This window comes from Taeniopygia guttata, chromosome 1A, assembly GCF_048771995.1.
Source record: "Taeniopygia guttata chromosome 1A, bTaeGut7.mat, whole genome shotgun sequence".
Classification (NCBI taxonomy): domain Eukaryota; kingdom Metazoa; phylum Chordata; class Aves; order Passeriformes; family Estrildidae; genus Taeniopygia; species Taeniopygia guttata.
Genome location: NC_133025.1, coordinates 55,504,146 through 55,530,136, shown reverse-complemented (window position 1 = coordinate 55,530,136; position 25,991 = coordinate 55,504,146). Strand labels below are relative to the sequence as shown.

The 25,991-nt window shown below is 41.0% G+C and overlaps 1 protein-coding gene across 7 annotated transcripts in view; it reads right to left on the bottom strand.

Moving 5' to 3' along the window:
• Positions 1-13,435: 13,435 nt before the first annotated feature.
• RESF1 (retroelement silencing factor 1) overlaps positions 13,436-25,991 on the bottom strand; it is a 30,038-nt gene continuing 17,482 nt past the window's right edge. For all 7 annotated transcript variants that reach the window (XM_072923515.1, XM_030263265.4, XM_030263270.4 and 4 more), the window contains 3 exons: positions 16,587-22,503; positions 15,783-15,857; positions 13,436-14,637 (listed from right to left, as the gene is read on the bottom strand). In XM_072923515.1, the coding sequence (XP_072779616.1) occupies positions 14,495-14,637; positions 15,783-15,857; positions 16,587-22,464 (6,096 nt within the window). In that variant the 5' untranslated portion in view covers positions 22,465-22,503 and the 3' untranslated portion in view covers positions 13,436-14,494. The remainder of the gene's footprint in view (positions 14,638-15,782; positions 15,858-16,586; positions 22,504-25,991) is intronic.

The following is a 25,991-nucleotide window of genomic DNA, read 5'->3' as shown; positions in this document are numbered from 1 at the left end:
TCTCTTCAGTCTGGCTCTATGTGTGCTCCAGTTTCTGCTGTCTTGATAGAGGAGCTTGAATAAAAATATCAGAAAAAAACTTCCTTGGGTGACTAAGCACTAAAAAATGAAGTAAAAGACCTATTATAGCCAGCCTGATAGATGAAATGATGTTGAAAAATGAGATTATATACAGCAACGCTTTTGGCAGCCTAAGGGGAAAAGAAACCTCACTGTTAAGCAAAGTTTCTTTTCAATTATTGCTATTAATAAGCTGTGGTTGTAATGATTGGATACAATAAATGTAGGTAGAGATTACATTAGCTGCTCTGAGCCTCCTGATTTTCCTTCTAACCAGTGATCTGCTTAAAGAGAAAAGCAAAATGTATTACAGGTGCCCAAAATTCGCTGGTGGATTACTTCCCTGACCCTGTTCAGTGCTCAGTATCGCAGCTGCCAGGCTGGCTCAGGGAGCCGGGAGGATGGGGATGCTGGGACGTTGGGATCAGGCAATGCCCGAGGCACAGCTCCCCAGACACCCTGCCACCTAAACCGACAGGCTGTCCCAATTCTGGATTAGTTTGAGCATGGCTAAACCGCTTCCTCTGACTGCAGTTAACCTCTACATGAATAAATGCTGCAATCTTTGGAGCGTGAGGTTACTGACTGTCAGTGTGAATTTTAAAAAAAGCCTTCAAAGATAAAGGTCTCTGCAGTCTTTTTTTTCATTTTCTGCACATCATGCAGATCTGAGGTTTTCAGTGAATGCCTCTGAATTAATGGTGTTTATTCCTTGAGTTAGGAATAAAATCTGGAATAAATGAGTACGTCTCTAAACAATCCTTCATGCTGAATGTTGTAGATGTGCCAATACGTGTGGAAAATCACATTTTCCTGCTCTACAGACTATTTCATCATCTTAACCACTAACACAGCTCCACACTGACATTCAGGGACAGCAGAACTGTGCAGTGCCCAGGGTGTTTGGTCTCTCAAATGGCCAGGGCAGGTTTCTGTGGTACATTGCAGATGTGTTCCTGCACTTCCTACTGCATCACTCGCAGACATTTCTGAACAGCAGGGAGCAGCAGACAGGGCCAGCTCATGCCTACTGCAAGAATTATTTGCCATAGGCATGGATGTTTTACATTTCTGCTCTCTGTTCTTCCTCACAGCTTTGTATGTCAGTAGTTCCCAAGAAGCTTAAATTGGTTCCCTGGGAGTCAAGAAAATATTTTTTGGTCTTTGAGTAGCTTTGTTTCTCTTAAATCCACCTTCAACACTATGTAGCACTCTGTTCTGCATATTCCTCTTCTTTTTGTGCTCTTTCCATTCCCCTTTATATTCTCTGTTTTCCTCAGGTTTCTCCTGCCACCCTTCCACTGATACTATGGAGTTGTACAACAAAGGCTACACTTCTTTACATGATTTAATTTCATATTTATACTGCATAGAAGACAAGAAGTCTGGCAAAGACATTAATAAAGTGAAAATTCACAGCATACCTATATATAAACTCTAATCTAAATAATACTGTCATTGCTGCTGGGTTCAGCTGCCATGTGCCAAGAGCCCGGATAAAATACTCATGTGATGTATCTCCATCCTTAAAAACACATATAAAAGATCTATATACCAATGAGACCAATTATTGTTCACTCTGTATAATGAAATGTGCCAAAGCCAGCAAGGACTCCTTGTGAATAAATTGATCCCATGTCTCAGGCTTTTCCGGTTGCAGCATCAGAGGAGTTCTTAAACAGAACTCCCACTCCCAGCAGTTATTCTGCCATTTCTTGCAGCTGTCTTTATAGCCTGGTCTTGAAAATTTTGCTCATGAAGACTCCACAGGGAGATCAGGGAACCTACCTGTATTCTCTGCCTTCAGTTTATAACTGAAGGAAATGGTTTGCCTGAAAATCTGGAAGGCAAAATAAGTTGGGAAAAAAAAGAATTCTTCTGTTTATTTTTCTTTCTTTCGTTCTAGGGTGCTGAACAACTGGAAGCAGAGGGGGAGCAAAACAAAAACCTTCAAAGAGATGTGGCATGTATGCTTCTATCACCCAAACTTCTGAGTTTGGGTTTTTTTATCTGGGAGGGCCAAGGCTTCAGAGAGACAGTATTTAACTCACTAGCCAGGAGTTAGAGAAAGATCTGGCAGAACTGCCCAGCTAACAAAGCAGCAAGAGAAAAGCAGCACAGATGAATGAAGAGCAGTGCACATGGTGAAGTGACCTTAATTCCATGTTCTCAACAGCTTTTGTCATCAGGCGTTCACAGACAGAGTTTGCAAGATGAAGCTTTCTATCCCCTGAGCAGCAAAAGGACCAGGAAGGGAATATAAACTATCTTTTGGTACTCCATCAGCCTGTGGTGTACCCAGTCTTCTGAGAGGCTCTGGCCACTGCAAAAATGAGATTTTACAACTAGAAAGGATATAGATAAGGGGAGTCAGATTGTTTCCTATTTCTGACTCATCTGTGCTATAGAAGAAATCAAAAAGATTTGGTTTCCTCATCTTGAAAATAGAGATGAACTGAGGACATGATAGAGATCTAAAAAAACATAACTGATGTGGAGCAGGTAGTGAGGGAATCATTAGGCACATGTAGTGCCTAATTGTATTGCAGGACATAACATCCTGTTATTTTATAAAATCCTGGTTTGTTTGGATGCCCAAAGTATAAATAAATTCTGAAAGCTACTAGATGGCTTCCTAGAAGGAAAGGTCTGTTAGAGAGAGTTAGACAACATTACGTAGATACAATTTCTAGATGAGAAAGTTTCTAAACTAAAATTTGCTGGAAATTGGAGAAGTATCTTGGAAAAAATATGATATACACATCAGATGGGGTATATGTATATAGTACAGCTGTTTGTCTTCTGTTTCATCAGAATGACTATTTACAAAAGTTACATATAGTCAGAAATAGAAAATTATATCAAACACACAAAAACTACACTACTTCTCCCTTAAAGAAAATCTATGTATCTTGAATCGTAAAGTATAAACTTTTAAAGTTGGAGGAGTGGAGACATGAGAACAACAGAAATTTATACAAGTGAGGGGAAAAAATGGAGAACACAATGAAGTAGACTTCCTGTGAGGTTGATATCTGCTCTCCAGTGAAATTGTGAAATTGTTTGCAGCACTGTTTTCATGTGCAGAATTAGATTTTGCAAGGAGCCCATAGGGCAAAATGATTACATTTGCATATCTGTCATTTTTCTCCCTCATCAGGGGTAGAAGGAAAAATTAGACTTTTTTTTCAAAAGCTGACTGAACTCAGAATTTGGTAGTCAAATCATATAAACTCAGGAAATGCAGAGAAATAAGAAGAATAAAGAATGGAGCACTCATGTTTCTAAAGGTGATGCCAAGGAATTTAAGACAGGCTTAAATCAAAGTGTTGCCTTAAGCATCAGCATTTAATTTCCTTCCAGCTCACATCCCAGCCAGTGCCAAAGATAGATTAGGAATTTGATCAACAAGAGACCTGGTTTCCATTTTGATAAGGAACTATAATTACTAGAACCATCTTGGCAGATGGGTACTGTAAGAGATTAGTATTGCTGGAAGAGAAATTTGTTTCTTCAGCTGCAATAATGAACTGGTTTTATTGGTTTTACTCTTTAACAGATTTTGAGAAAGACTCTTCAAATTATACATGCCCAGGAAAGATGATAATGTCCATCTCCAATTACAGGACAGCTAGATTAATTATTTCAACATAAAAATTATTGCAGATTATTCAGGTACATTTAGAGATTCTTTATATCCCCACTGAGTTTTGCAACTTTAGAATGTTGTTGTTCAAAGGTGGTAATTATTTGTAATTTTTGGTATTACACACCTTACTGAAAATTAAATCACATTACCAGATATGAAGATCTAAGTAGTATCTCAATACAATACAACATCAAGTTAATTGGTTAGAGATATAAAGGACAGTTTTGCTTCCATTTAATGTCTGTATATCTTTAAGTTGTTTCAGAGTCTAAAACTTAGACGTAGGGGTAAATATTTTATTTGAGTTTCTTTCAGCATATTTCAACTGAAATGTTTCAGATTTTTTTTCTTGGGGAGGTGGGTCATGTATACCTTTATTTTTTTAAGTGAGAATAGTCTTAAAAATTAATAAATTCCATCAGCTTTTTTTCATGGGATTTTTTTGCTCTTAAAGACCTGTGTCTTGGTGTCTGTGCCCAGACAGAAGGGTGTATGTATATACGCATTGGAAAAAGAAGAAGTTCTTCTAAAATTATTTTTTTCAGCTGCATTTCTCCATACTCCTGTGATTTGCATTGTTTTCCTCACTCGTGTCAGAAAAGCAGCAGGAATAGCTTTTATTTTCCAGCAGAAATTTCCATATGGGTCAGCCTTTTTGATCTTGTAATATTCTGCAGCACTGGAGAACAAACTCAGACAAATTATCATCAACAAATGGAAGCTGGAGATAGATGACTGGAAGTTTTTTGGCCCCATTTCTTCTCTTATTCAGCCCAAACTACATTATTTTTAGATTATGCTACTTCATACCCCTTCCATAAATAATCTACTCTTCCCTTTGATTGTAAGTTCATAATTAATTTATATTAACACATTTAAATCCAGAACAGGCACTCATATCATGATTTACAGATTTTAATAGTTCTTTGCCATCTCCTGTCTCTTCCTCCATTTATCATCTACCCCACTATTTATTACCAGAAACTTTAATCCAATTGGTAAACCCCTGGATAATCTTCACACGCAAAACTTACAGCGCTGAGTCCAAAATTCCTTTTTCTTGTATCTTGTGCTAACAGGGGCCTGTTCATGAGTCCTGTGTCCTTCAGATCCAGTGCTCTCAGTTCCTAAGCCAAATAAATGCTCTGTAGCCACCAATTTGATGTATTTCATGTGCCTGACCTAGAAAGCAACTCCTGGCTCATCCACATCTTACCTGCAGCTTCTGCACAGCCCAAGGGTGCCCCACACTGTGAACACAGGGCTGGGTCTGGTTTTTTTGGTCATGGGGGATGTGATCTTCAGAGGAGTATCTAAACACCAGGTTTACTCTAAAAGCTGATCAGGAAATGATACAAAGCTAAGGCTTGCTAACAGCAAGGCCTGCAAGCAATTCCATTCCTCAGCATTTTTTCACATTCTACGCCTCCAGTCCTCAACTTCTGGGCAGGCAGCTTCAGCTTTGTTCTACCTAAAAACCCAGCCATCTTCTACCAGAGGGTTTTTCTTGAGGATTTCCATTACTTGCCAGGTAATGCAAGGCTTGTTACCTGCTCCTCAGAGTGGAGACAAAGTTATTGAGATTAATTTAACTAGATCTTTGTTTATTTGCTCCACAGAAAATATTAAAGCAACACCCAAAGATCTAAGGTTCCAGCAAAAAGTAATTAATTACAACCCCTTCTGCTTTTGCTCTATGTATTTTTCATCAAGCACCATCAAAGTGCCAATTAATGCATTTCTGCCCTTTTTTTGGCCCATCCCTTGTTTCCAAACCCAGATGCATCACTTTGTCATGCCAATCTGACTTGGATTTTTCCAGCTCACATAAAGAAGCAGCTTTTGATAACTGGGTCAACAGGAGGACAACATTTAATTACAGTTCAGAGTAATCTTGATCATGTGTTTCCTTCTTTGTGATGAAACCCAAATAAGATCAAAGACTACAGGTCTTATTTTCTGCCATATGGACCCTCTACTGAACAGTTGATTAAAAGTCTTTTTGGCATTAAACAGTTGGCTCCTTTCCGAATATAAAAACAACTTTTGCAGAATCAGAATTTTCCACTAAGAAAACTTTGTTTACAATTTGAACAATTGAAATATTATCTTCATTGTACTCAATGAAGAATATACTGAAGTTCAAGTTCAACTTCTTCCAAGTTACCCAAAATGTTTCATTGTGAAGGACTTCTACAATTAACTGCAAATGCCAATTGCAGTGTCTTGTATGATACAAATTAGAGAGTCAATCTCCATTCTTTCTTAATGTCTTGGTTTCCCTGACACAATTCAGTGTATTCTTCACTTAAAAAACATGAATGTTTCATTGTGGGAGCGACAGGATTTTTGTAGCATTATGGAAGATGTGTCTGACCAGAAAATTCTGCTTTATACTGAGCATCGGGTTATTCAAAAGCAACATCCAAGATGCAATGTACAATGTTGGAAAAGCTTTGTGTGACAAATCACTCTAAAGTATTCTTAAAGTTTAAAAAATAAATCTATTTTTCAGATAATATGACTTGGTCCTATGAAGTTATTCATGTGATTATTGCACAGTGCAGCAGTATTCATTGGTTATAGAATCAAGTTCTATTAGCAGTCATAACAAATTGACTCCAAGTGTGGCTGCACTACCTCCTTTAAAACCAAAATTTGGTCTGTGTTACTATAGTTTCATGAGACGTTAGAGCAAACTGTGTTTCCCTTGCTCAATTTCAAGCTGCTTTGTTTGATGCAAATGTTTAGTACTTCCAGAACAAAACCCTGAAGGGAAAACACTTCATATTTCTATTTTAAAAAGTGACTAAAACTTGTATAAAGATCTGACGTATATTTAATACTAATAATGTTCTCTGAGAAGGAAATGGCAAATGAGATATTTCTTTCAAAATCAGAATTTTTTCCTGGTTACTTATTTAACTCTTTGTTCTGCTGGAAAATTACTAATTGTTTTGGCAGCATTGCACACTCAAGTATTTGTAAGTTTATACTGCATCACAGTGCAAGGATTTTTTTGTCCAAGTACCCAAATTAAGAACTTGGGTGCTTAATTTTTGTCCAAGTACCCAAATTAAGCACTTGCACATTCAGGAAGTACTTACCATAGTAATTCTTAATCCATAAGTACCAAGAGATTTCACATAATGGAATTTTCTTGTTAAAGGGTCAGATTCTGTCCCTGCCTACAAACCACTGAAGTATGTGTAATACCAAGCTTGGCCCAACTGAGCTGCTGTGACTGATGCACTGAAAAATAAAAGCAGATAAATTTGATCATCAAGGTGATGAGATGTTTGTCTGATCCCTGGGCAAGTGAGCTTTTGCCCTTGACTTTAGGAACCAGCTACCCAAGCAAGTGCCTGGGTCACCATCCCTGGAGATATTTAAAAGATGTGCAGATGTGACACCTGGGGACGTGGCTTTGTGGTGGGTTGGCAGTGCTGGTTAATGGTTGGAGCCCATGACCTTAAAGGTCTTTTCCAACCTAAATGATGCCATCATTGTGTGACTTCAGATCTCTGATGTACAAACCACCCCCAGCTCTGCACCCAACTAAATTTTAAATGTCTCCCTCATGGCATCCCTTGATTTCTGCTTCACCGAGGTAAGATCAGGATAGCTGAGAGAAGACAAACATTTTTCCTGAAGTGTCCACCATAACCTCATCCTCTCCAATGATGACTTTCATCATCACTTCAACTGTGATATCTTGTAAAGTGTCTTTTGCTGCTACATAGTTTTATATGACAGGTAAGAAGACTCACATGCACTGCTCGTAGCATCAGCAATGGCTTTCCTGGGGCCTGACACCTTCCCTGTGCACTCCACTGACAAAATGAATTTACAGCATAGGCATTTGCAGACATCTCCCTGGAAAATTAGGAAAAGGGAGCCAGCCATGTGACAAACCCGTCAGAGAAGCTGCCCCAGTCCCAGGCTGTCCATTGTCCCTTCCAGAAGGAAGCAGTACCACTCCAGAGGATTGTTTTTGGTTTCGTTGGGCTGGCGTCAGAAGCTCCCCACCCTTCTGAGTTTAAGGGTTGCAGAAGAAAAGCCCAAACGTTTGACAATTTATAAAAACAAGGTTACTTTGTTTTCCATCCTAATTTTTCATTGCCTTGGCTGCTCTGCTGGCAGGCAATTTCATGAAGATACGGTCTGATAAACTGACTTTGAACACTGAATCAATTGTGTGATTTAAAGTAACTCAAACTCAGCCAGCAAGTCATAAAGCAAAAAATTCATTAGAAAGGGAGCTGCAGTAAGCCACTCTAATAAGGGGCATCCTAATAGTTTTATGTGCAAAGCAGCCTTTAATGATAAATAATACTGTGTTTGAGAAGTGAAGAGACTGAAATAATTGTTTATGAAAGTGCAATATATGGTTAATTTAGAAGAAAAGAAAGATTCACAGACATGCTGATTTTTAAATCCTTTTCAACAGAGCTGCCTGATACAAAGGCTATGAAAGACTGGTTGTTATTAAGTGAGATCACTCATGGCATTTCTTTTCCTCTTTCTAGCCACAGAAAAGGCAGTAAGGAAAATTAGACTGACAAATCTTCCCTTAGATGGAAAGAAAAAGCAGAGCAAAAGAAAATCCATCTGTTCTCTCTCATGGAATTTCATGTTATCCCATATAAGGCCAAGTTTATGCACAATATGCATCAAAAATCCTAAAATCCTGGGTGTTATAAAATCACCAGGACAACTGCCAAATGCCAGTTTCAAAGCATCTGTAAGAGGCTAAGACAAAACCTAGGGCACTTTGGGATTCCAGTGCATGATAAGCTGCACTAGAATAAATGGCACAACAGATTAATATTTCATGTCTCTCTAACTAAGGCATCTTTTTTAAGAGGGGAGAGACCCAGTAGAAGGGAAGGGCTGATCAGCTAAGCCTCACAGCCAGCAATGGGATGGTTTAGTGCCCTCTGACCAGTGTGTGCCCCCCACAACATTACTGCTCTTGGTAGGCCACCACACGAAGACCAGGAGTCTCAGAGCCCCATCCAACCTGACCTTGAATGTTTCCAAGGATGGGGCATTCACCACCTCTTTGGGCAACCTATGTAAGTGTCTCACCACCCTTATCTTTTCCTTTTATCTTGTCTGAATCTAGCCTCTCCTATTTTGAAACAAATGCCCCTTGTCCTGTCACAACAGGCTCTGCTAAAAAGTCTGTCCCCCTCCATGCCTGGCTGCAAGGCACAGCAGAGAGATGGCAGGTGCCCTTCCATCCTTCAGACCACTTTCCTTTACCATATCCAAGTCCCTGGACCTCGAGGCTTTGGAAAAAACAGCCAGTGCCAGAGAAACGATGATCAATTCTTTCATTCTTTCAGTGTTATAGTACTGACCAAGATGACTTTCTCTCCGCTGACAGGGGTGAAGCCCCTGGGTGGGAGCAGAGGCAGACTGCAAACTTTGGGCTCCTGGCAGCGAGACAGCGGCAACAGGCCCTTAGAGAGCAGACAGATGTTGCTGTAGCGCTGAATGCAGTCTCCACACTGTCATCTAGTGGATTTAGTGGTGATAGCCAGAGCTCAGTTTAATACTACACTGTAATTTCATTGAACATAACTGCAGCCTAAACTTTATTTCTCTGTACATTTTCTGCCTTTTCTCATCCAGTTCTTCTGGGATTTTTCCTTTCTGAATTCTTCTTTTACAATAATTTTATTCTCATAATTTTAAACCTTTAATACAACAATGCCTTTTTCTTTGGGTTACTGTAATTCCCAGGCAGGCTATTTCCCCACTGCTAGCCAGTAACTGCAGAATGTATTTCCCTTTCTTTTAGGAGACTCTTCCTTAAATTACGGTAGAAATACATTTCTTGTGTGTGCAGAGCAGAATAAATGCCCTTAAGAGATTTATTATGAGTGATGTAAGTGCCCTCTGATACCCCTCCAGGCTTCAAAGACAGCTCTACAGGCTGAACACACTGGTTCTCTGTAGCCACACAGTGCCTCTGCCTCTCCAGGCTCCAGCCCCACAGCTTGCAAGCGCTGAGAAATTGCCAGATAAATTCAAGTACTACAAACACAAGGAAAACACAATTATGTCAGTTATGTTTGCCTAAACCTAACAAGTATGGAACTGCGATAAACCTAGCAGTGTGCAGGTATGATAAATATTAGCAAAGTGGAGTATAACAAGCACCCCAAAATCCTGAGTTGTCCCAGCTCGAGAGGGTCTGCACGATGCAGCTGTTGGGCCCATGCTCATGACAGGTGTCCCCATGTGTCAAGGTGGCACGGAGGTGTTTGTCTTTGTAGCTGTGGATTCCCAGACAGTGGGATTTTCCATGCTGATCATTATTTTGCTAAGCCTACCTCTTGGTATTTGATTTTCCCTTTCGTCCTCTAGGTTGTGACCTTCCGTACTTGCTCATTTATGGAGCCAGATTGCTCCTCATTCCTGGAGAGTCAGCTCTGAATCTGTCCCAGAGGCAGCCCCCCACTCCATTCACATTCCACAGCTGCCTTCCTGAGGAGTCAGCTCCCCAGGCTCACCCAGAGACGACTGATCCCTTCTCTCTCGCTCTGCAGCTGGTTCAAGCACTGGGATTTTGCAACATCAACCCTATACGGCCTTACCAGATGTTAAATCAGCAATTAGCTAAATATATTATCTCCAGGTCAGCAATTCTCTCACCAGTTATAGTAAGTCTGTGATTTGACCAGTCTCGGTCCTACAGAAGAAATGCTAAATATGTTTGTGCTGCTTTGGCAATTTTGTCACCAGCCCATCTCAGCTCAACGGTCCCTCTTCTGTGACCCTCCACTGCCTGCAGCTTCTCTTACAAAAACTCAAAGAGAAGGGAAAAGGATTTGTCAGAAGTTGTAAACAAAGGATATGAGGCTATTGATGTGCAGCAGAAAGGAGAAATGCAATTTTAAACATTCAGTCTAACAGTTTACAAACCAGGCTCCAGACCAGCCTTTCTTTTCTCTTATCTGTGCTTCTGCACTCATACCAGAGGCTCTATCAAAAACCTCTTGGATGAGTTATTTTTAATAAAAATTTTCAGTTTAATAATCATTTTAATGAGCCTCTGGGAAAAAAAAAATTAAAAAGGAGAGGTATCTTCCACAGGCCACAGTATTGATCTACCAGGGAAAGAAACCCATTGCCACATTCATGGCTGACACCTCAATAAAAGCTGGGAGTGCAGGAATCAGTCAACCTTCTCTAGAGAAACCTGGATTGGCTTCTTCAGCAATTAATTTTCAAGAATTTTGATTCAAATGATGAAAAGCAAATGAAGAAGGACATGACATAAAAAGGACAAAGAATTAGGAGCTAACAACAACTGCTGGAAATCAAGTCTGTGTTAGACCTTGCTAACAGGCAGCCACTCTCTTGGAAATGACAGCTAATCCACCCTGTCACCAAGCTTTTAACAGAAACCTGTCTCTGTTGAAAGAGCCACCAGAGTAACAGAAGTCAGGACAGAAGAACAGTTACTTCAGAACAGAATTCTCCTTCTGTATTTTACCATGGACACACAGACTAAGTCTCCCCAAGTAAGGCAAGTAGATATACTTACTTTGGTACTTGTGCTTAAGCTAATTTTTGGAGAGAAGCAGCTTGAGACCCTGTCCTGCCTTCACCACCGAGAGCTCTCCAAATAGGTTTGAGTTGTTTTACTCCCACTCCAGGCAGAGCATCCTGCTATACAGTGAAACTTGCCTCAGGGAATTTAACCTAATTAATTTCCAATTATTAAAAACATCTGAGTAGTGATTTGGATTTTTCTTAAAAAAAAAAAAAACAAAAACAAACCAACCAAACAAAAAAACCCCAAATATTTATGCACAGGTGCTCTTTTTTTCCTCCATTCCAGGCCCAGCTTCACTCCATCACCCCAGGCACCTCTCCTCCCCCTCTTGCAATCACTGCAGGGTGCAATACACTCAGTTGTTTCACTGAGGCAATGAGAGGGGCTATGACAAAACAACAGGGATTTCTTCTGCTGAATCCCAGGAAGACCTCTGACCTGCTCCATATAGAAAACAACATCTGCAGGTAAAGCACCCATATCTAGTCCTCATTAACTGCATTTGGCCCTTCTCCTGTTCCCAAAACACAGAACAATGGAGTAAGTGAGGCTCTCATCAAAACACTGCAGATCAGCTCTCTGCAGTTTCTTACCTCCCTTGCCACACAGCCTCCCAGGAGTACAGAATAGCTGAAAGCCCTTGCACTAACCCAGAAGAGTGCTTCTGTCACAGGCAGCAGTGGGGCTTCTCATCTTACTGCACTTTCTAACCCCTGAGAGCCTTCCTTACACAGTGTATTGGAAACTTATCATCACAGTACTAAATAAGTACAAGTCCACTAAATCAGTGACATTTACAGAGCCATTAAACCCTAAGAACTTAGAGAGTATTGAATAGTCACCTCCAAATAATAAACATGTCAATTTTGTCCTCTGCTCTCTTTCCATACTCTTTCTATAAAAAGCATATTTTAATCATAACTTTTAAAAATTAAGGTTTAGGGACTCATGCATCTTGTCTGTATCTGTTTAAGGTCTTGTCAGGGGTGAAATTTGCATAGGATGTACTTGCACATCAGAACACGTTCAACCATAGCTAGCTGCATGAGATGAAGAGCAGAAATGCTGAGATGCAGCATCAGGCGCCCCTACAGAGAGTTTTTCTTGTTGGCTCCTGTGACTGCCCATTTATCTTGTAGTTGCTGGAGAATCCCACAGGTGGAACAGGCAGTGCTAGAGACAGTTGTATCTGCTCTGTATCAGTCTGTCAAGCCAGCATGACCACGTTAAGGTCTGCTGTTTACATGTGACATTTATGCACATATCCACAGTGCTCATTCTGTGAAGCAGATGGTCTCTAGGCTTTTCTCTGTAGGTACTCCTTGCAGCCCTAACACTGCTCCTTACAGATGTTTTCCTTCCAGCAGCTGTCTGAATGGATAGTGGCCAACTTATGAGCCACAGCTATTTACCAGAGAGATTCCAGTATCAGCAAAAAGTCTATCCCAAAGATCCCAGCCATACCAAATCAGTGTAGGCACAAATCACCATGTAAACATTGTCAGAACCAAGATGCACTTCTTGGTATAAAAATGGTATAAGGGAGGTATAAGGTAGGAAGGGAGGTATAAAAATGGTATAAGGGAGGAAGAAGACACAGCTGCATCCACTAGGACTCAAATCTGGCATTCTTGCTTATTGGATGCACAAGATCAGTGAGAAGACTTCTCCAAATATTTAGAACATAAACATCATGGGTCAATGAATAATTCCTATTGAATAATTTCCTATTGGAAAGAATTCTCTCAAGCGTTTATGTCAGCTTCATGTATCATTGTGCAGAACAAAACTCAGAATCAATTCCTGACAGGAATTCTGTGTTGTTTGTACTGGGTACAATTAAGGCTGCAATAAATCTTCCTTCATGTGGGCAGTATAATACACATAACTAAACTCTCAAGAAAATGAAAAACCTTTTCAGAGTTGACAACATTATTACAAAGTCCTCCAGTGGCAACATTCCCCACAGACTAATAGCTTGGCATCCAGAGAGAGAAAGAAACTAATAAACTTGCAACTACCTCCTTTTAACAAGGAAGATCCATCACTTATTTTAAAGCTGCATTCACCCTACAGGAATATCATCAATGCCTATTTAACTAACTGCAATAAGCACAACTTCATATTTTTAGGGGGAAAAAAAAGACAAGGTGTAGTCCTCAAAAGTTTATTTCAAGTATAAAAATTGTTCAGTAACGTATCTACAGGTTTTTTGTTCAGCATAAAGGCTTAATAAGATAGAAAGAATCAAATACCAAATCTCTGTAAAAATACGATTTGATTTTAAATTCTGAGTAACAGTGAAAAGGCACTTAAACAAAAGATAACCAATGACAAATACAACTGTTATGTCACAGTGAATGTGTAAGCAAACATTATCTAACACTTTATAAACAAAGAAATTAATTACAGTCTAGCTGAACTCAACAACATAATCCAGACAAGACTGAATTCGAACTTGGGGCACTTCAACAACAGAAGTGCAAAGAAAGAGAGACAGAAAAGCAAGGGAAGCCTTCAGTAAACTAACAGTCTGCAGCACTGTGCTCAAACTAAGAACTCAGAGTTCAGTCCGTACAAGCTCCACAAAAACAAATGTAACGACACTGGGTAGCAGCATAAATACTTCAAAAATGCCCCTGATCTGTATGCTTGCATTGAGGGGTTTATATTTATTTTTCTATTCCCAGTTTAGGAAAAAAAGTTTCTACAAAAACAGAAAGCCTTGTTAAGAAGCAAAACCATCAGGCTGCTGTAAGTGGGAAACAGAAGTGTAATGCTTGGGAATCCACTGCAGTCCCTTTGCAGCAGAAATATTTTTCCACTGCCGGCAATGGAAAGTATAATCAGAAGTTTTTGAGAATCAGGAAACAAAACAGGCTATGACAGTTTAAATGAGTTTGTTATTTTTTTGGTCAAGACTCAATGAGCTACTCTATCTTAAAAAAAAAAAAAATAGAATCAATAATGCTAAAAGAAACAATATGTTTAAATCACCATTTACAGCACCAAAGAATATTTGGACAATAAATACAGAATAAGATGGTAATTATTCACAAATATGAGGAATTAGGGAAGGAAATTTTCAATACCCACCAGAAAATTGTGGGCTTTTACAATTATTCAGCAACATGAAGTAAACAGAAAAAAAATCATCTTAGTGTTGGCATTTTTTTCTCAATGACAGTAAGACCTTTGATACGGGAGTGCTATCAAGACTTTTGCATCTTTTTTTCCAGATACATTTTCCTGTAGGTCTGAAACATCTCTTTTGAGTCTTTGACAGGAATGTGAAGAGTCTCTCCATCTCCTTCCAGGATCTGTATAGCTGTATCAAGGGGAATACTGTCCTCAGCTGCAAGACAGACAAGCATGTTAAAGCAAGAGTCTCAAAGGACTCTACTCCTTATGCATGTGGTACCTAAGACCTTCCAGTGTCAAAAAGGATGCCACAAACTTCCTTCCTAAAGCACCAGGCACTCCAGATTCAAAACAATCTCCAATGCATCTTTAAGCACAAAATGCCTATTTGGGTGTCTTCACAGGAGAGATTTCTGGAGAGTATTAAGAAAGGTATGAAAGAAAGCATGCATTTGTGAAAGGAAGAGAAGAAGCAAGAGGAAGAGCTAAAATGATGGCAGACCAAAGCCCAAGGACACAGGCAAACAGCAACAAAAGATGCAAAGGCTGCAAAGTATATTAATTGCAACACCACGACACAAGTACCAGCATGCAAGCCTTCTGTTCTAAAGAAGCAGATAGCAACAAGGCTACAGAATGCATTTTGTTTGCTGTTAGACCACTAAAAGAACAAAACTAGAGCTAGAGAGGTACCTAAAGCAAAGAAACAAGGACAGCTGGGAGTAACCTCACCCAAGGTTTACAAAAGATGGAACAAACAAGATCCTGAGATGAAAGTTGCCACTGTTGTGACAGTTGATTCCTAGAGGGTATAAAAGACCTTTCAAAAAGCAATTTTCCATTCAAGAGAAATGAGGAAGATGTAATAGTGGCCCCACTTTTCCTCTGGGTGTCATACAGATTATCTTGTCCAGACTACTGGGACACACAGGTCCTGGAACTTGTGAGCACAGGTGTTATGTGTGGACAGCAACAACGTACTGTGAAAGCCAGATTTATTTTAAAAATAATTTTCTGTTTTTGCACTAGATTCTGCTACATCACTTTCTATATTTTAAAGCATGAAAGAGTCTTTATATACAATTTAAAACTGTATTTAAATGCTGTTACTAGTGCTACATCCAAGTTAATGGCACAGGAAAATTTCAACATTTCCAACAACATATTCATAAAGCAATAAAAAGCTACACAAATCTTTGAGACTTGTAAGTCTATTCTGTGGTATCCATTTAATCAGGAGAATGAGTAAATAATACTTTTAAACGCTTTATTAAGGTTTACCACTGTAAAGGAACATCTAAAACCAAGCAAAGAGGATTTAACTTGTATTTCAAATGGGACATTCAGAAGTCACTTCACCTGTAGAGACCTCTTCCAGTTTCTTTTGCTTCACTGGTTCACATTTTAACCAATCTTCTTTTTTACTCTTGACACCTAAAAATAGATTTTCAAAAAATGTTTCTGAGGTTCCATTATCACAAGTTTTGGCCTCTATTCAGCATTAAATTCTAACACATATACTAGCACACACAAAAGGAAATTTCCTTTGGGTATGAAAATGACTCCAAGGGCTTAAGAAAAATAAAATACAACATTTGACATAAATATGCTTCAGAATGCACCATGTGTAATGTTGAAAAATAGGGTAGGGAAGAAGAGAAGGAAAAATGGATGCTGAAAGCAAAGATGGCAAAGATTATAGGGACTATGGGCAGGATATGTCTGCCCTAAGCACACTCTACTCCTCAATGCCACAGAAGATCTCTCCCTCCTCTGCCCACCCTGACTATGCACAACCAGGTGAACAGTGAATACAGATCAGATCACCTTTGGTAACTACACCAAGGGAATCTGCTTTCTACAACCAAGCCAAGCTAAATTCTACAAGTACTGTAGAAAGCCTTCTCCCAAAGTTACTTGAAACTTCCATGCTCTGAAGTATTTCAATTTCATTCTCTAAGACTTACAGAAAATGGAAGGAAAACTCCCATGTTCTTTTTCAGCTGAAGATATAGCTGTGGTCTGTCAGAGAGCAAGTTAAGAGATCTCAGCCTTCAGCCTCTACAGTCCCATGTTTTCACTGTATGTAGTTTTAAGCAACATGAATTTAAAAATGAATACATAGTTTTTACTTACAAATGAATATTTAAGAGACCATCATACCTTCTACAACGACTTTATCTCTTTCTGGAGAATTCTTTGCAGCTAAGCTTTCTTCACCAGGGGCTGGATTTCTGAACAGTATCTCTGGACACAGCTTGAACTCAAGGACTTCCTGTTTGCATGGTTTCTCAACTGTCGAGACAGACACATCTTTTTTTGAGTTGCTGCTTTGTGACACTTTGGTGGTTCTATGCCAGACGGATCTGACAGGTGATGTCTCTAATTTTGTCAGAGAGATGCGCTCCTGTGCTGTACGTTTAAATGCCACTCTGTTCAGGTAGTGTTTCTTGGGTTCCTTTTGAAGATGCAGCTTTAGTCTGTTATTTCTTCTGTTTAGGTATAGAAGATTTTTATCAGGAAACATTTTCTCAGAGCACTTGTCTTTGTTTTGACCATCGAGATGTCTTTCTTTGCTAGAGAAGAAGTTTTTAGAAATGCTAGAAGATCGAGCCCTTTTTCTCTGCAGTTTAAGCACAGCGCAATCTGCTAAGGAACTCCTTGGTTTCCAACCATTTTCTCCATTCAGTTTTTTAGCTTTGTCAGCATTTAGCAAGCAATTGTGTGCAAGCTGCTTAGAACTCTTTCCTTCGGATTGTTTCAGTCTTTCCTCTTCCAGCTTTGCTTTCTTAAATTCTTTCTTCCCAGCCATATTTTCCTTCATCTTCCGTTTGAATGGCTGCTCCTGCAAAGGATGAACTTTCACAGATTTATGCTGAGAATATTTTATGTGTCTTGATTTGAAGTCTACAGTGCCACTATCTGAGAATTTTACAGCATCAGCTTGGTAACTACTCAATTTTGTATGTTTTATTTTTGCTGGTAATTTCACTTGCTCTTTGACAGTAATTCCTACATCTTGCCTAAGCACCTCCTTTTGTTCCTTACAGTTTTGTTCTTCAGCCGAGTTCTCTTCACAAGTTTTAATTTTTTGTCCTTGATTGACTTCAGAGTGCTTAATTTCAACTGTTTCTGACTTCACAGATTGGTGAATGTCTGTTTTGGATTTCATGGTCAAACCTGGTTTGGTTGTATCTTTTGAAAGGGACTCAGTTTTGAAAACTCTCTCCTTCTTTATGGACAACTTTGCCATGTTGTCTGCATATGTATGATCAGTTTTTGCTGGTAACTCTTGGGAGGCTGACTGGTGCTCTTTTTTGAAAAAATTAATTTCTTTACTTGACACTTGGGTTCCTTTGTCAATTTGCAGGCGAACCTTCGAACTGCTGCTTATGTATTTATCAGCATCCTGGTTTTCAAAAGAATTAACTCGTCCAGTTTTTTCCTGCTGTGTTGTAGGCAGTTTGTATTCATTATCCACCTTCAGCTTAGGTTTTTTGTTCATTTCAGAAGTGTATTTGCAAATATCTTTATTTTTGCTAATACTGTCTGGGATTTTTTCAGATATTGCCAGGTCTCCCACTGCACAGTTTTCCTTTTTCAAGGTATCAGATTGATGGTTGTTTTCTTCTGTCTCTGCAGAGTTGGTATTTTCAGCTTTTGAAAGCTGACAATCATTTTTCTCTGAACCAGATGTTTCTAATTGAGAGGGACAATGTGGTGTTTTACAAGCTACAGATACACCACCCATTGAAGAGCAATCTTCACTTTTTTCACTGGGGTTAGATATTTCTTGTGGGGCTTTTTCCTTCTCACATAGATCCTGACTAGGCTGGACACTGCCTTCAAGGCTGTCCTTGTCAGCTGAAGCCTTTTCTAACTGTTGACTCACTTCTCTCCTGCTGTCACTAGAGGGACACTGGTTGTGCCCAGGAGACAGTTCTTGAACCTGATCAGATCTTAATGCTGCAGTTTTAGTCTGATTTACTGGGTCCTTCAAATGAGAATTCTTGTCACAAATTTTAACCTCTTTTTGAGACTGGTTGTGCCCAGGAGACAGTTCTTGAACCTGATCAGATCTTAATGCTGCAGTTTTAGTCTGATTTACTGGGTCCTTCAAATGAGAATTCTTGTCACAAATTTTAACCTCTTTTTGAGACTGGTTGTGCCCAGGAGACAGTTCTTGAACCTGATCAGATCTTAATGCTGCAATTTTAGTCTGATTTACTGGGTCCTTCAAATGAGAATTCTTGTCACAAATTTTAACCTCTTTTTGAGACTGGTTGTGCCCAGGAGACAGTTCTTGAACCTGATCAGATCTTAATGCTGCAATTTTAGTCTGATTTACTGGGTCCTTCAAATGAGAATTCTTGTCACAAATTTTAACCTCTTTTTGAGACTGGTTGTGCCCAGGAGGCAGTTCTTGAACCTGATCCGATCTTAACGCTGCAATTTTAGTCTGATTTACTGGGTCCTTCAAATGAGAATTCTTGTCACAAATTTTAACCTCTTTTTGAGACTGGTTGTGCCCAGGAGGCAGTTCTTGAACCTGATCCGATCTTAACGCTGCAAGTTTAGTCTGATTTACTGGGTCCTTCAAATGAGAATTCTTGTCACAAATTTTAACCTCTTTTTGAGACTGATTCTCTGTCCCTTCAGCCACTGAATGATTTTGTGCTGCTTCTTTTGTTAGCATATCAGCACCTTCAATGCCATATGGAAACTCTTTCACTAGAGCAAGCAGCTGATCTTTTAGATATTTACTAGGTTTTGCTCCAAAAAAGTTCACCTCCTTTTCTGTGCCATTTTTACTGGGCATGGAATTTTGTTTACTGCGGTCTCCTGGAACAGCAGGTGCATTTGTTTTAGCAGTTATGCTGGCAGAGGAATCCACTGAATTTTGAGCTAACTTCTGATTTATATTAGCAAGTCTTTCTAAGGAATTTTCAGGATGCTTGAAAGATGCCTTGAATGATGTGTTTTGCTCAGAGGTAGAAACTGCTTTAAGAGGCTTGCCACTGCTTTCCTTCTCCAAATGACTTGATGTTTCTTCCAACATCTTTAGCAGCAAGCTCTCTCTTTGGGCAGTGTTATTGCTCAGCTCAGTTTTATTCAAGTCCAGATGTTGCTCCTTTTGACTTGCACCAGACTCATTTCCTTCTGATGCCTGTGCCTGTGTCTCATAAATTGACTTGAACATGCCTGCTATTTGTGGGTTATAAAATTTATCACCTTCAACAAGAGAGCATACACTAGAAATGCAAAACATGTCATTTTCCAGCACAGCTGTGGATGTATCTCCTGCCTCTAACACAGCTTGCATGTCTTCATGGTGTCTTGTACCTTCTTGAGAGATTTGACTACAAAAATTTATGCCTGATTCAGGAAGAGAAGCCTTGTTTTGTGATCCAAGCTGCAGTTTTTTTCTTGCATCTTGTGCAGATTGACTAACTTTCCTTTGGTTTTCATCACCTACTTTGATTTGTTGCAAATCTGAGTCCACTTTTTCTTCCAGAACACAATCACTGGGTGATGACCAAGTATTTTCTATTGTTCCTTTAACAGTATTTGCCACACTTAAACCATTTTCCCCCTCTTCTTGCAAGCTACATGTGCTCCCCGAGTTGCTCACTGCATAGGTTTTACCTTCAGGTGTTGAGATCTTGCCTGCCTGCTCACTTAGTGTTTTTTGTTCACAAAGTACTAAAGGAGAGACAACTGCAACTTGAGGTTCAAAATTTTTTATCAAATTAGAGGTCAGTGCATCAAGTTTTTGTCCCACAGAGGTAGTTGTTACAGGCAAAACAGCCTCATCCATACTAGCCAGAGCATCTTTTTTTTCTCCCTTCTTTGTGTTTTGATTGGAGGGCGAAACCTGATTTGCTGTGGGGCTTTCATTTGAGTGTTTATTTTCCACACTTACAGATTCTGGTGGATATTTTCCCCACAAGCGCAGGCATGCAACCAGCTCTTCCATAGAGTAACTAGAGTTGCTCTGGCTACAGGATGCATTTTCAGCAAACGGCGTTTTTTTCTGAGCTACCTCAGTCTGCAATTGAGCATCACCAGATGCAGTTGTTTCTGATGCAGGAGACTTTGTGTGAGCCACAGATGCCTGCTCACCTTTCAAACTTTCTACGTTCTTCTCACTAGTGTCTTTTAGCAAGCTTCCACCTGAGACAGATGTATTGAGCAGCGGTTTTTCACTGCACAGGAGATCAGTCAGTATTTTATCAGCAGTAGCACCAGCTGTCTTCTCTTTCAGCACATTTGTGCTGCTCAATACGAACTGAAGAAAAGATGAGTTCTCGGGGCCAATTTGCAGAGTCTTTGATGCAGTCTTGACAGAGCTTCCTGCTTGAGTAAAACACGAAGCATTGCTTGAGGAAGTCACAATTCCTTGGGAAGAGGCCAAGGCGTGCACATCCCTTTGCTCCACAGTGCTCTCAGGATTATTAAATTGAGCTGGGACTTTGCTCTGAGAGGGAACAGGAGTGAAGCTTGATGAAAGACTTCCCTGCTTCACCTGAGGATTACTTTGAGTCACCTCCAATCTTCTGTTATCAGCACTGGCAAGGTTTTTGTCATTTCTTTCTTCATGTGAAACCAGGAGTGTGGGCCTCTCTGTCCTCACTGCTTCAGATGGGGAAGGTTGTACATTTTGTTTGGACACACATGGAAGACAATTAGAAGGAGAACATGGATAACTAGGAGGAGGAGGAAGAGGAAGAGCATTTTTTTCATTATAGATTTTTTTTTTATAATTATGAACCGTTTCAAGCAGGACAACTCTTTTTTTAAGACATTTCAGCTTTTCAGCCTCCCAAGCTAGTCTCTCCTTTGTAATTCCTACTCCATGTGTTGGTGCCGCTGAAGAAATCTGAGCATTAACAGGCCCATTCATCAAACTACTAGTCTGGCTCTCTGGAACTGAAGAAGGATCACTCAGTGGCTTTGAAGAAAGAGCTTCTATTTCTTTCACAACATCAAGCAGCTCTTTGGGAATGCCAGGGGATGACACAGAACTTTCACTGAAAGACCGATTTGCTGTCACACTTCCACTTGGATTACAGACATTCCTGACAGATTGACTGACTTCTACAGATTGCTGCTTCTGACAGTGTTGTTGAATACTGTTAAACCCAGGAGCATTTTTTGGATCCAGTGGGCACCTCTGCTGGTTAATGCTGTATCCATTAGGTACATTTTGCATTTCCTGTGGTACACCCATTGAAGATTGTGGAGCAGGTCTTGAAACACAGCTGGCAGGCAACAAAGATGGTGCAGAACATCCTCTAGGAACTTCTGCTCCTAAAGCAGGTGCTGTCTGACCCTGCTGAAACTGTGGCATCTGTACGTTTGTCCCAGGATTTTGATTCACTGAATACAAAACTTTACACTGATTATTGGAATTAAATATTTGGGGTTGGACATGTTGCCCAGAAGTACCAAGAGGAAAAGAGTTATTCTGGGGATGAATGCCACCTTGATGCAGTGTTCCAAGTCTCAGAGAATTATGCTGCAGCATTTCTGTCTGCACAGTGTAAGCATTGGTATTGGTGTACTGAGGCTCCCCAAGCACGTTCCTTACATTATTTCCTGTGTTCATTTGAGAGGACAGAGGGGGTACATTTCTGCAGGGATAACTGTAGGGATTAGAGACTGGCCAAGAAGCCGGAGTCATCTCTGGCCGCAAAGGTGAATTCTGAATGGGAGGTTTTAGAGGTGTTATGTACATCTGTTGATGTCTTTTAACTGAGTATTTTGACATAAAAAAATTATTGCCGGTTACAGATGCTCCTGGTGAGATTTGATCTGAAGTTTTGAATCCTTCAGCGTTTACAGCAGGGAAGGCAACATTGATAGTTGGCATATACACGATTTGGTTATTTTCAGCATGAGTGCATGCATTTTTAGAGGGGTTGGCATTTGCCTGAGGAAAGGCATGTCCATTAGGAGGTAACTGAGTGAAACATACTCCTTCACTTTGCAGGTTTGTATTTGCATCAATATTCTGGACTGGCCTTACATTCCAGTCCATCTTTTCTTGTTTTCTGTTTCTTCAGGCAAAACCAAAATGCTAAAAAAAAATTTACAAAAATTACAACCTTTTGATCAAGACCTATTTTACTTACTAAGAAGTGATTTAGAATGCATCATGAACAGAACTGTTGAACATAAATTGCTGGGTAGGAGAGAAACCCCACTAGCACAACCCATGGACATCAATACTGTCAATGTCAAGTTGCATGAATTGTTTTCCAGAAGTATAAAAAGAAAAGAAACTAACAACTCTATTGACAATCTAATGACTAACAAAACCTTCACATTATTCTGCTACTTCTATTATCTATCAGCCTTTCAATTTAACAATAGATTGCTGTTATTTACCATTTTCATCCAAAAACAATGGAAAAAAAATCCCAAGGCATGTGTATAACATGACACAATAAACAATAATTAAGGGCTGAACATAAGAAACACCAATAAGAATAAAATATAGGCCAGGGTTTTCAGACAATAAGACTCAATTTCAAATTCACCTTTAAATGCAACAACATAAATGGAAAAATTAATTTCAGTTTAGTAAAAATCTCTCACAGTAGTGTGGCCCACTAGTTTAATTTTGAGAAGTATGACTGTGCCTCTAGTGAGCTACAAGCAAAGAGCCCCTAATTCTGTTGGTAGCATTAACTTACTCAGCTGGGAGAAGGCATGAAGCATGGAGATGACAGCAACACTTCTACTACTGCAGTACTTACAGCTTCGGGAGCTGACAAAGTCACATATCTCTAAGTCGTCACATGTTAGATTCCAGAACGCACATGGATTACCAGCTGTAGGACGTGGGGCTGTAATTATCCAAGGGGTAAAGGCTTGTGCTCCCCAGCAGGCCCTGTAGGACAGGCACAGCTGCAGGAGGGATGGCTGGAAGCTGGGGCAGGGGGGAGAGGAATCAGGAGCCAGCAGAGACCCAGGGAATGGCACTTGGGAGTGAGCCTGTGATTGGCTGGGGGGGCACATGGACAGCATAGGAACAGGAAGCTGATTGGCTGAAGGAATGCAGGGACAGCATATGAGCAGGAAGCTGATTGGATGGTAGAACACGTGGAAAGCACATGGCAGCTGAGCCAGCCAATGGGTGCCTTCTTTCTGTTAAATTCTGTTAGGTGTTGGTTGGGTTTCAGTTATGACAGGTAGACACTAAAGGTATAAAAAGGGTGCGATTTCCGCAGTGAACTGATCTCCTTCAGCTGCATAAGGGAGTCTGTGTCACTTTATTAAAGATATAAAAAGGGTGCGATTTCCGCAATGAACTGATCTCCTTCAGCTGCATAAGGGAGTCTGTGCCAATTTGTTGCCCATTGCTACAAATGGCTGGCCCAAACTGGGACCTATAAAGTGGTGCAGGGTGTGCAGTCTGCTCCAGTTGCAACTTCCACTAGGTAAAGGAACCAGCCAGGAAGAGTCTGGAAAAGGATCCAGGGAAGGATCCGGGAGGAGTTCAGGAAGGAATTCAGGAATATAAAAGTGCACACACCTCACCTGAACAGTGAATAGACCAGTGGGAGCAAATATGGGAGGTGGAATATCCCTGGAACAAAGCAGAAGCGTGGGCCAGGTACAGTGGCTCCTACATCAGCAATCTGTTAATATGGCTGATGTGAAACTAAGCACCCTGCTGGACTGGGTTGAAGATTTTCCCTTTAATGGACCCCTTCAATCAGAAACGGTAGGACAGAGACTTTTCACTACATGGGGGACAATCATGGCAGCCATTAAAGGAAGTCACACGAATGTCAGCCATTACGCAGCTTTGGAAGCTGATTCCCCTGAACCCTCAGCACCACCAGAACCTGTACACAACCCTGAGATTGACCCAAAACCCGCAGAATTGCCTTATGCCGAGATTAACCCAAGCCCTGCAGAACTGCCTTACCCTGACAAAAATCCCTGCATGGCTGGCCCCCTCAGTGCGGAATTCCCACATCACGAGGGTGCAGCTGGCTCGCTTCCTGCCCAAAATGGTGACACAGTAGCCTAACAATGGCAAAAATGCCGAAGGAGGGTGAATTTGCAGTCACTGCAACCTGCCCAGTAATATATGTGCCAAACCAGCACCCAGCATACCAAGAGCTAGACTATAAAGCAATTAAAGAACTGGGGATGCTAGTAAAGGAAAGTGGTTTATCCTCCCGTCACACCCTAAGCTACCTAGAATCCATCAGTACTGCATATGTCCTCACTCCCCACGACTGGAAAAACATAATGAAAATTATCCCAACAGCAATGCAGCTTGCAGTCTGGCTAACCCATTACTGAGAGCTGTGTACAGCCCAAGTGCTGCAGGACACCAATCGCCATTGCGCAGCTAAGCAGAGAGAATGCTGCCGCAGTCCCTGCAGCACAGGCAGGCTACCCGTGTGATGTATGTGATACCATCACTCGCCCAGCCCTGCAGGCCCTGCGGCAACTCCAGAGATGGGTATTGATCCTAATCTTTTGCTAAGGTTTTACAGGGTCCAGCAGAGTCATTTATGCAGCTCCTGGACAGACTGCATACCATGCTCTCCCAACAAGTCAACAATGATGAGGCCAGAACTATTCTGTTGCAGCAGCTTGCTTTCATAAATACAAATGAGAATTGTAGAAAAGCACTGCTTGCTGTTCATAACGCACATACTTGTGACATAGCTGATATGGTTAGAGCATGCCAAAATGTGGGAACTGCTGCTTATAACACTAACTCTCTGGCAGCAGCTTTAGCTGTGCACTTCTGGGTTCCAGACAGGCATGCAGGGGTCAGAGGGGGCCAGCCCCAGGACAGGGATCAGGGTGATCAGGGGTCAGGACAGTCCTGGTGGGTACATTGGTGGTTCTCAGCTCACTGCAGGTGGCCCTCAGCTCCAGGAGCCCCCCAAGAAAGCCTCTGCTGCAGCCCTACCCCCATGGCAGCACAGCCCTCAGCACAGCCACAGGCACATCAGGGACTGCCAGCCCATCGAGTACAGCAACATCAGACACAGAGCGTGGCACAGTGACAACAGCATAGCCGGCCCGGTGGCTGCAACCAGAACATCTGTATGGTACATCCAGCCAGAAGAGGCAGCCAGAGCTGGGGCTGCTGGCAGCACTTGTGAGGCGCAGGGCCGCAGCAGCGGGTGGCTGTTCCCCCAGGGCAGGCCCTGCATAGCACAGCTGTCACTGGGGCTGGGCCAAGCCCTGGGGACGTCACAGCAGCCGAGTGACAGCTGGAGTGAGGCTGTGGTTGGCTAGGGGAACGCGTGGCAGTGTATGAGCAGGAAGCTGATTGGATGAGAGGACGCGCTGCAGCTGAGCCAGCCAATGGGTGCCTTCTTTCTGTTAAGTTCTGTTAGGTCTCGGTTTGGTTTCAGTTATGTCAGGTAGCGATTACAGGTATAAAAAGGGTGTGATTTCTACAATAAACTGATCTCTTTCGGATGCAGAAGGCAGTCCATGTTGCTTGTCCCCCATTGCTACAGCCAACAAACCCAAATAGGTGAGCATGTTATTCTGTACAGTTTTTAGAAACAGCGTTTTCATAGC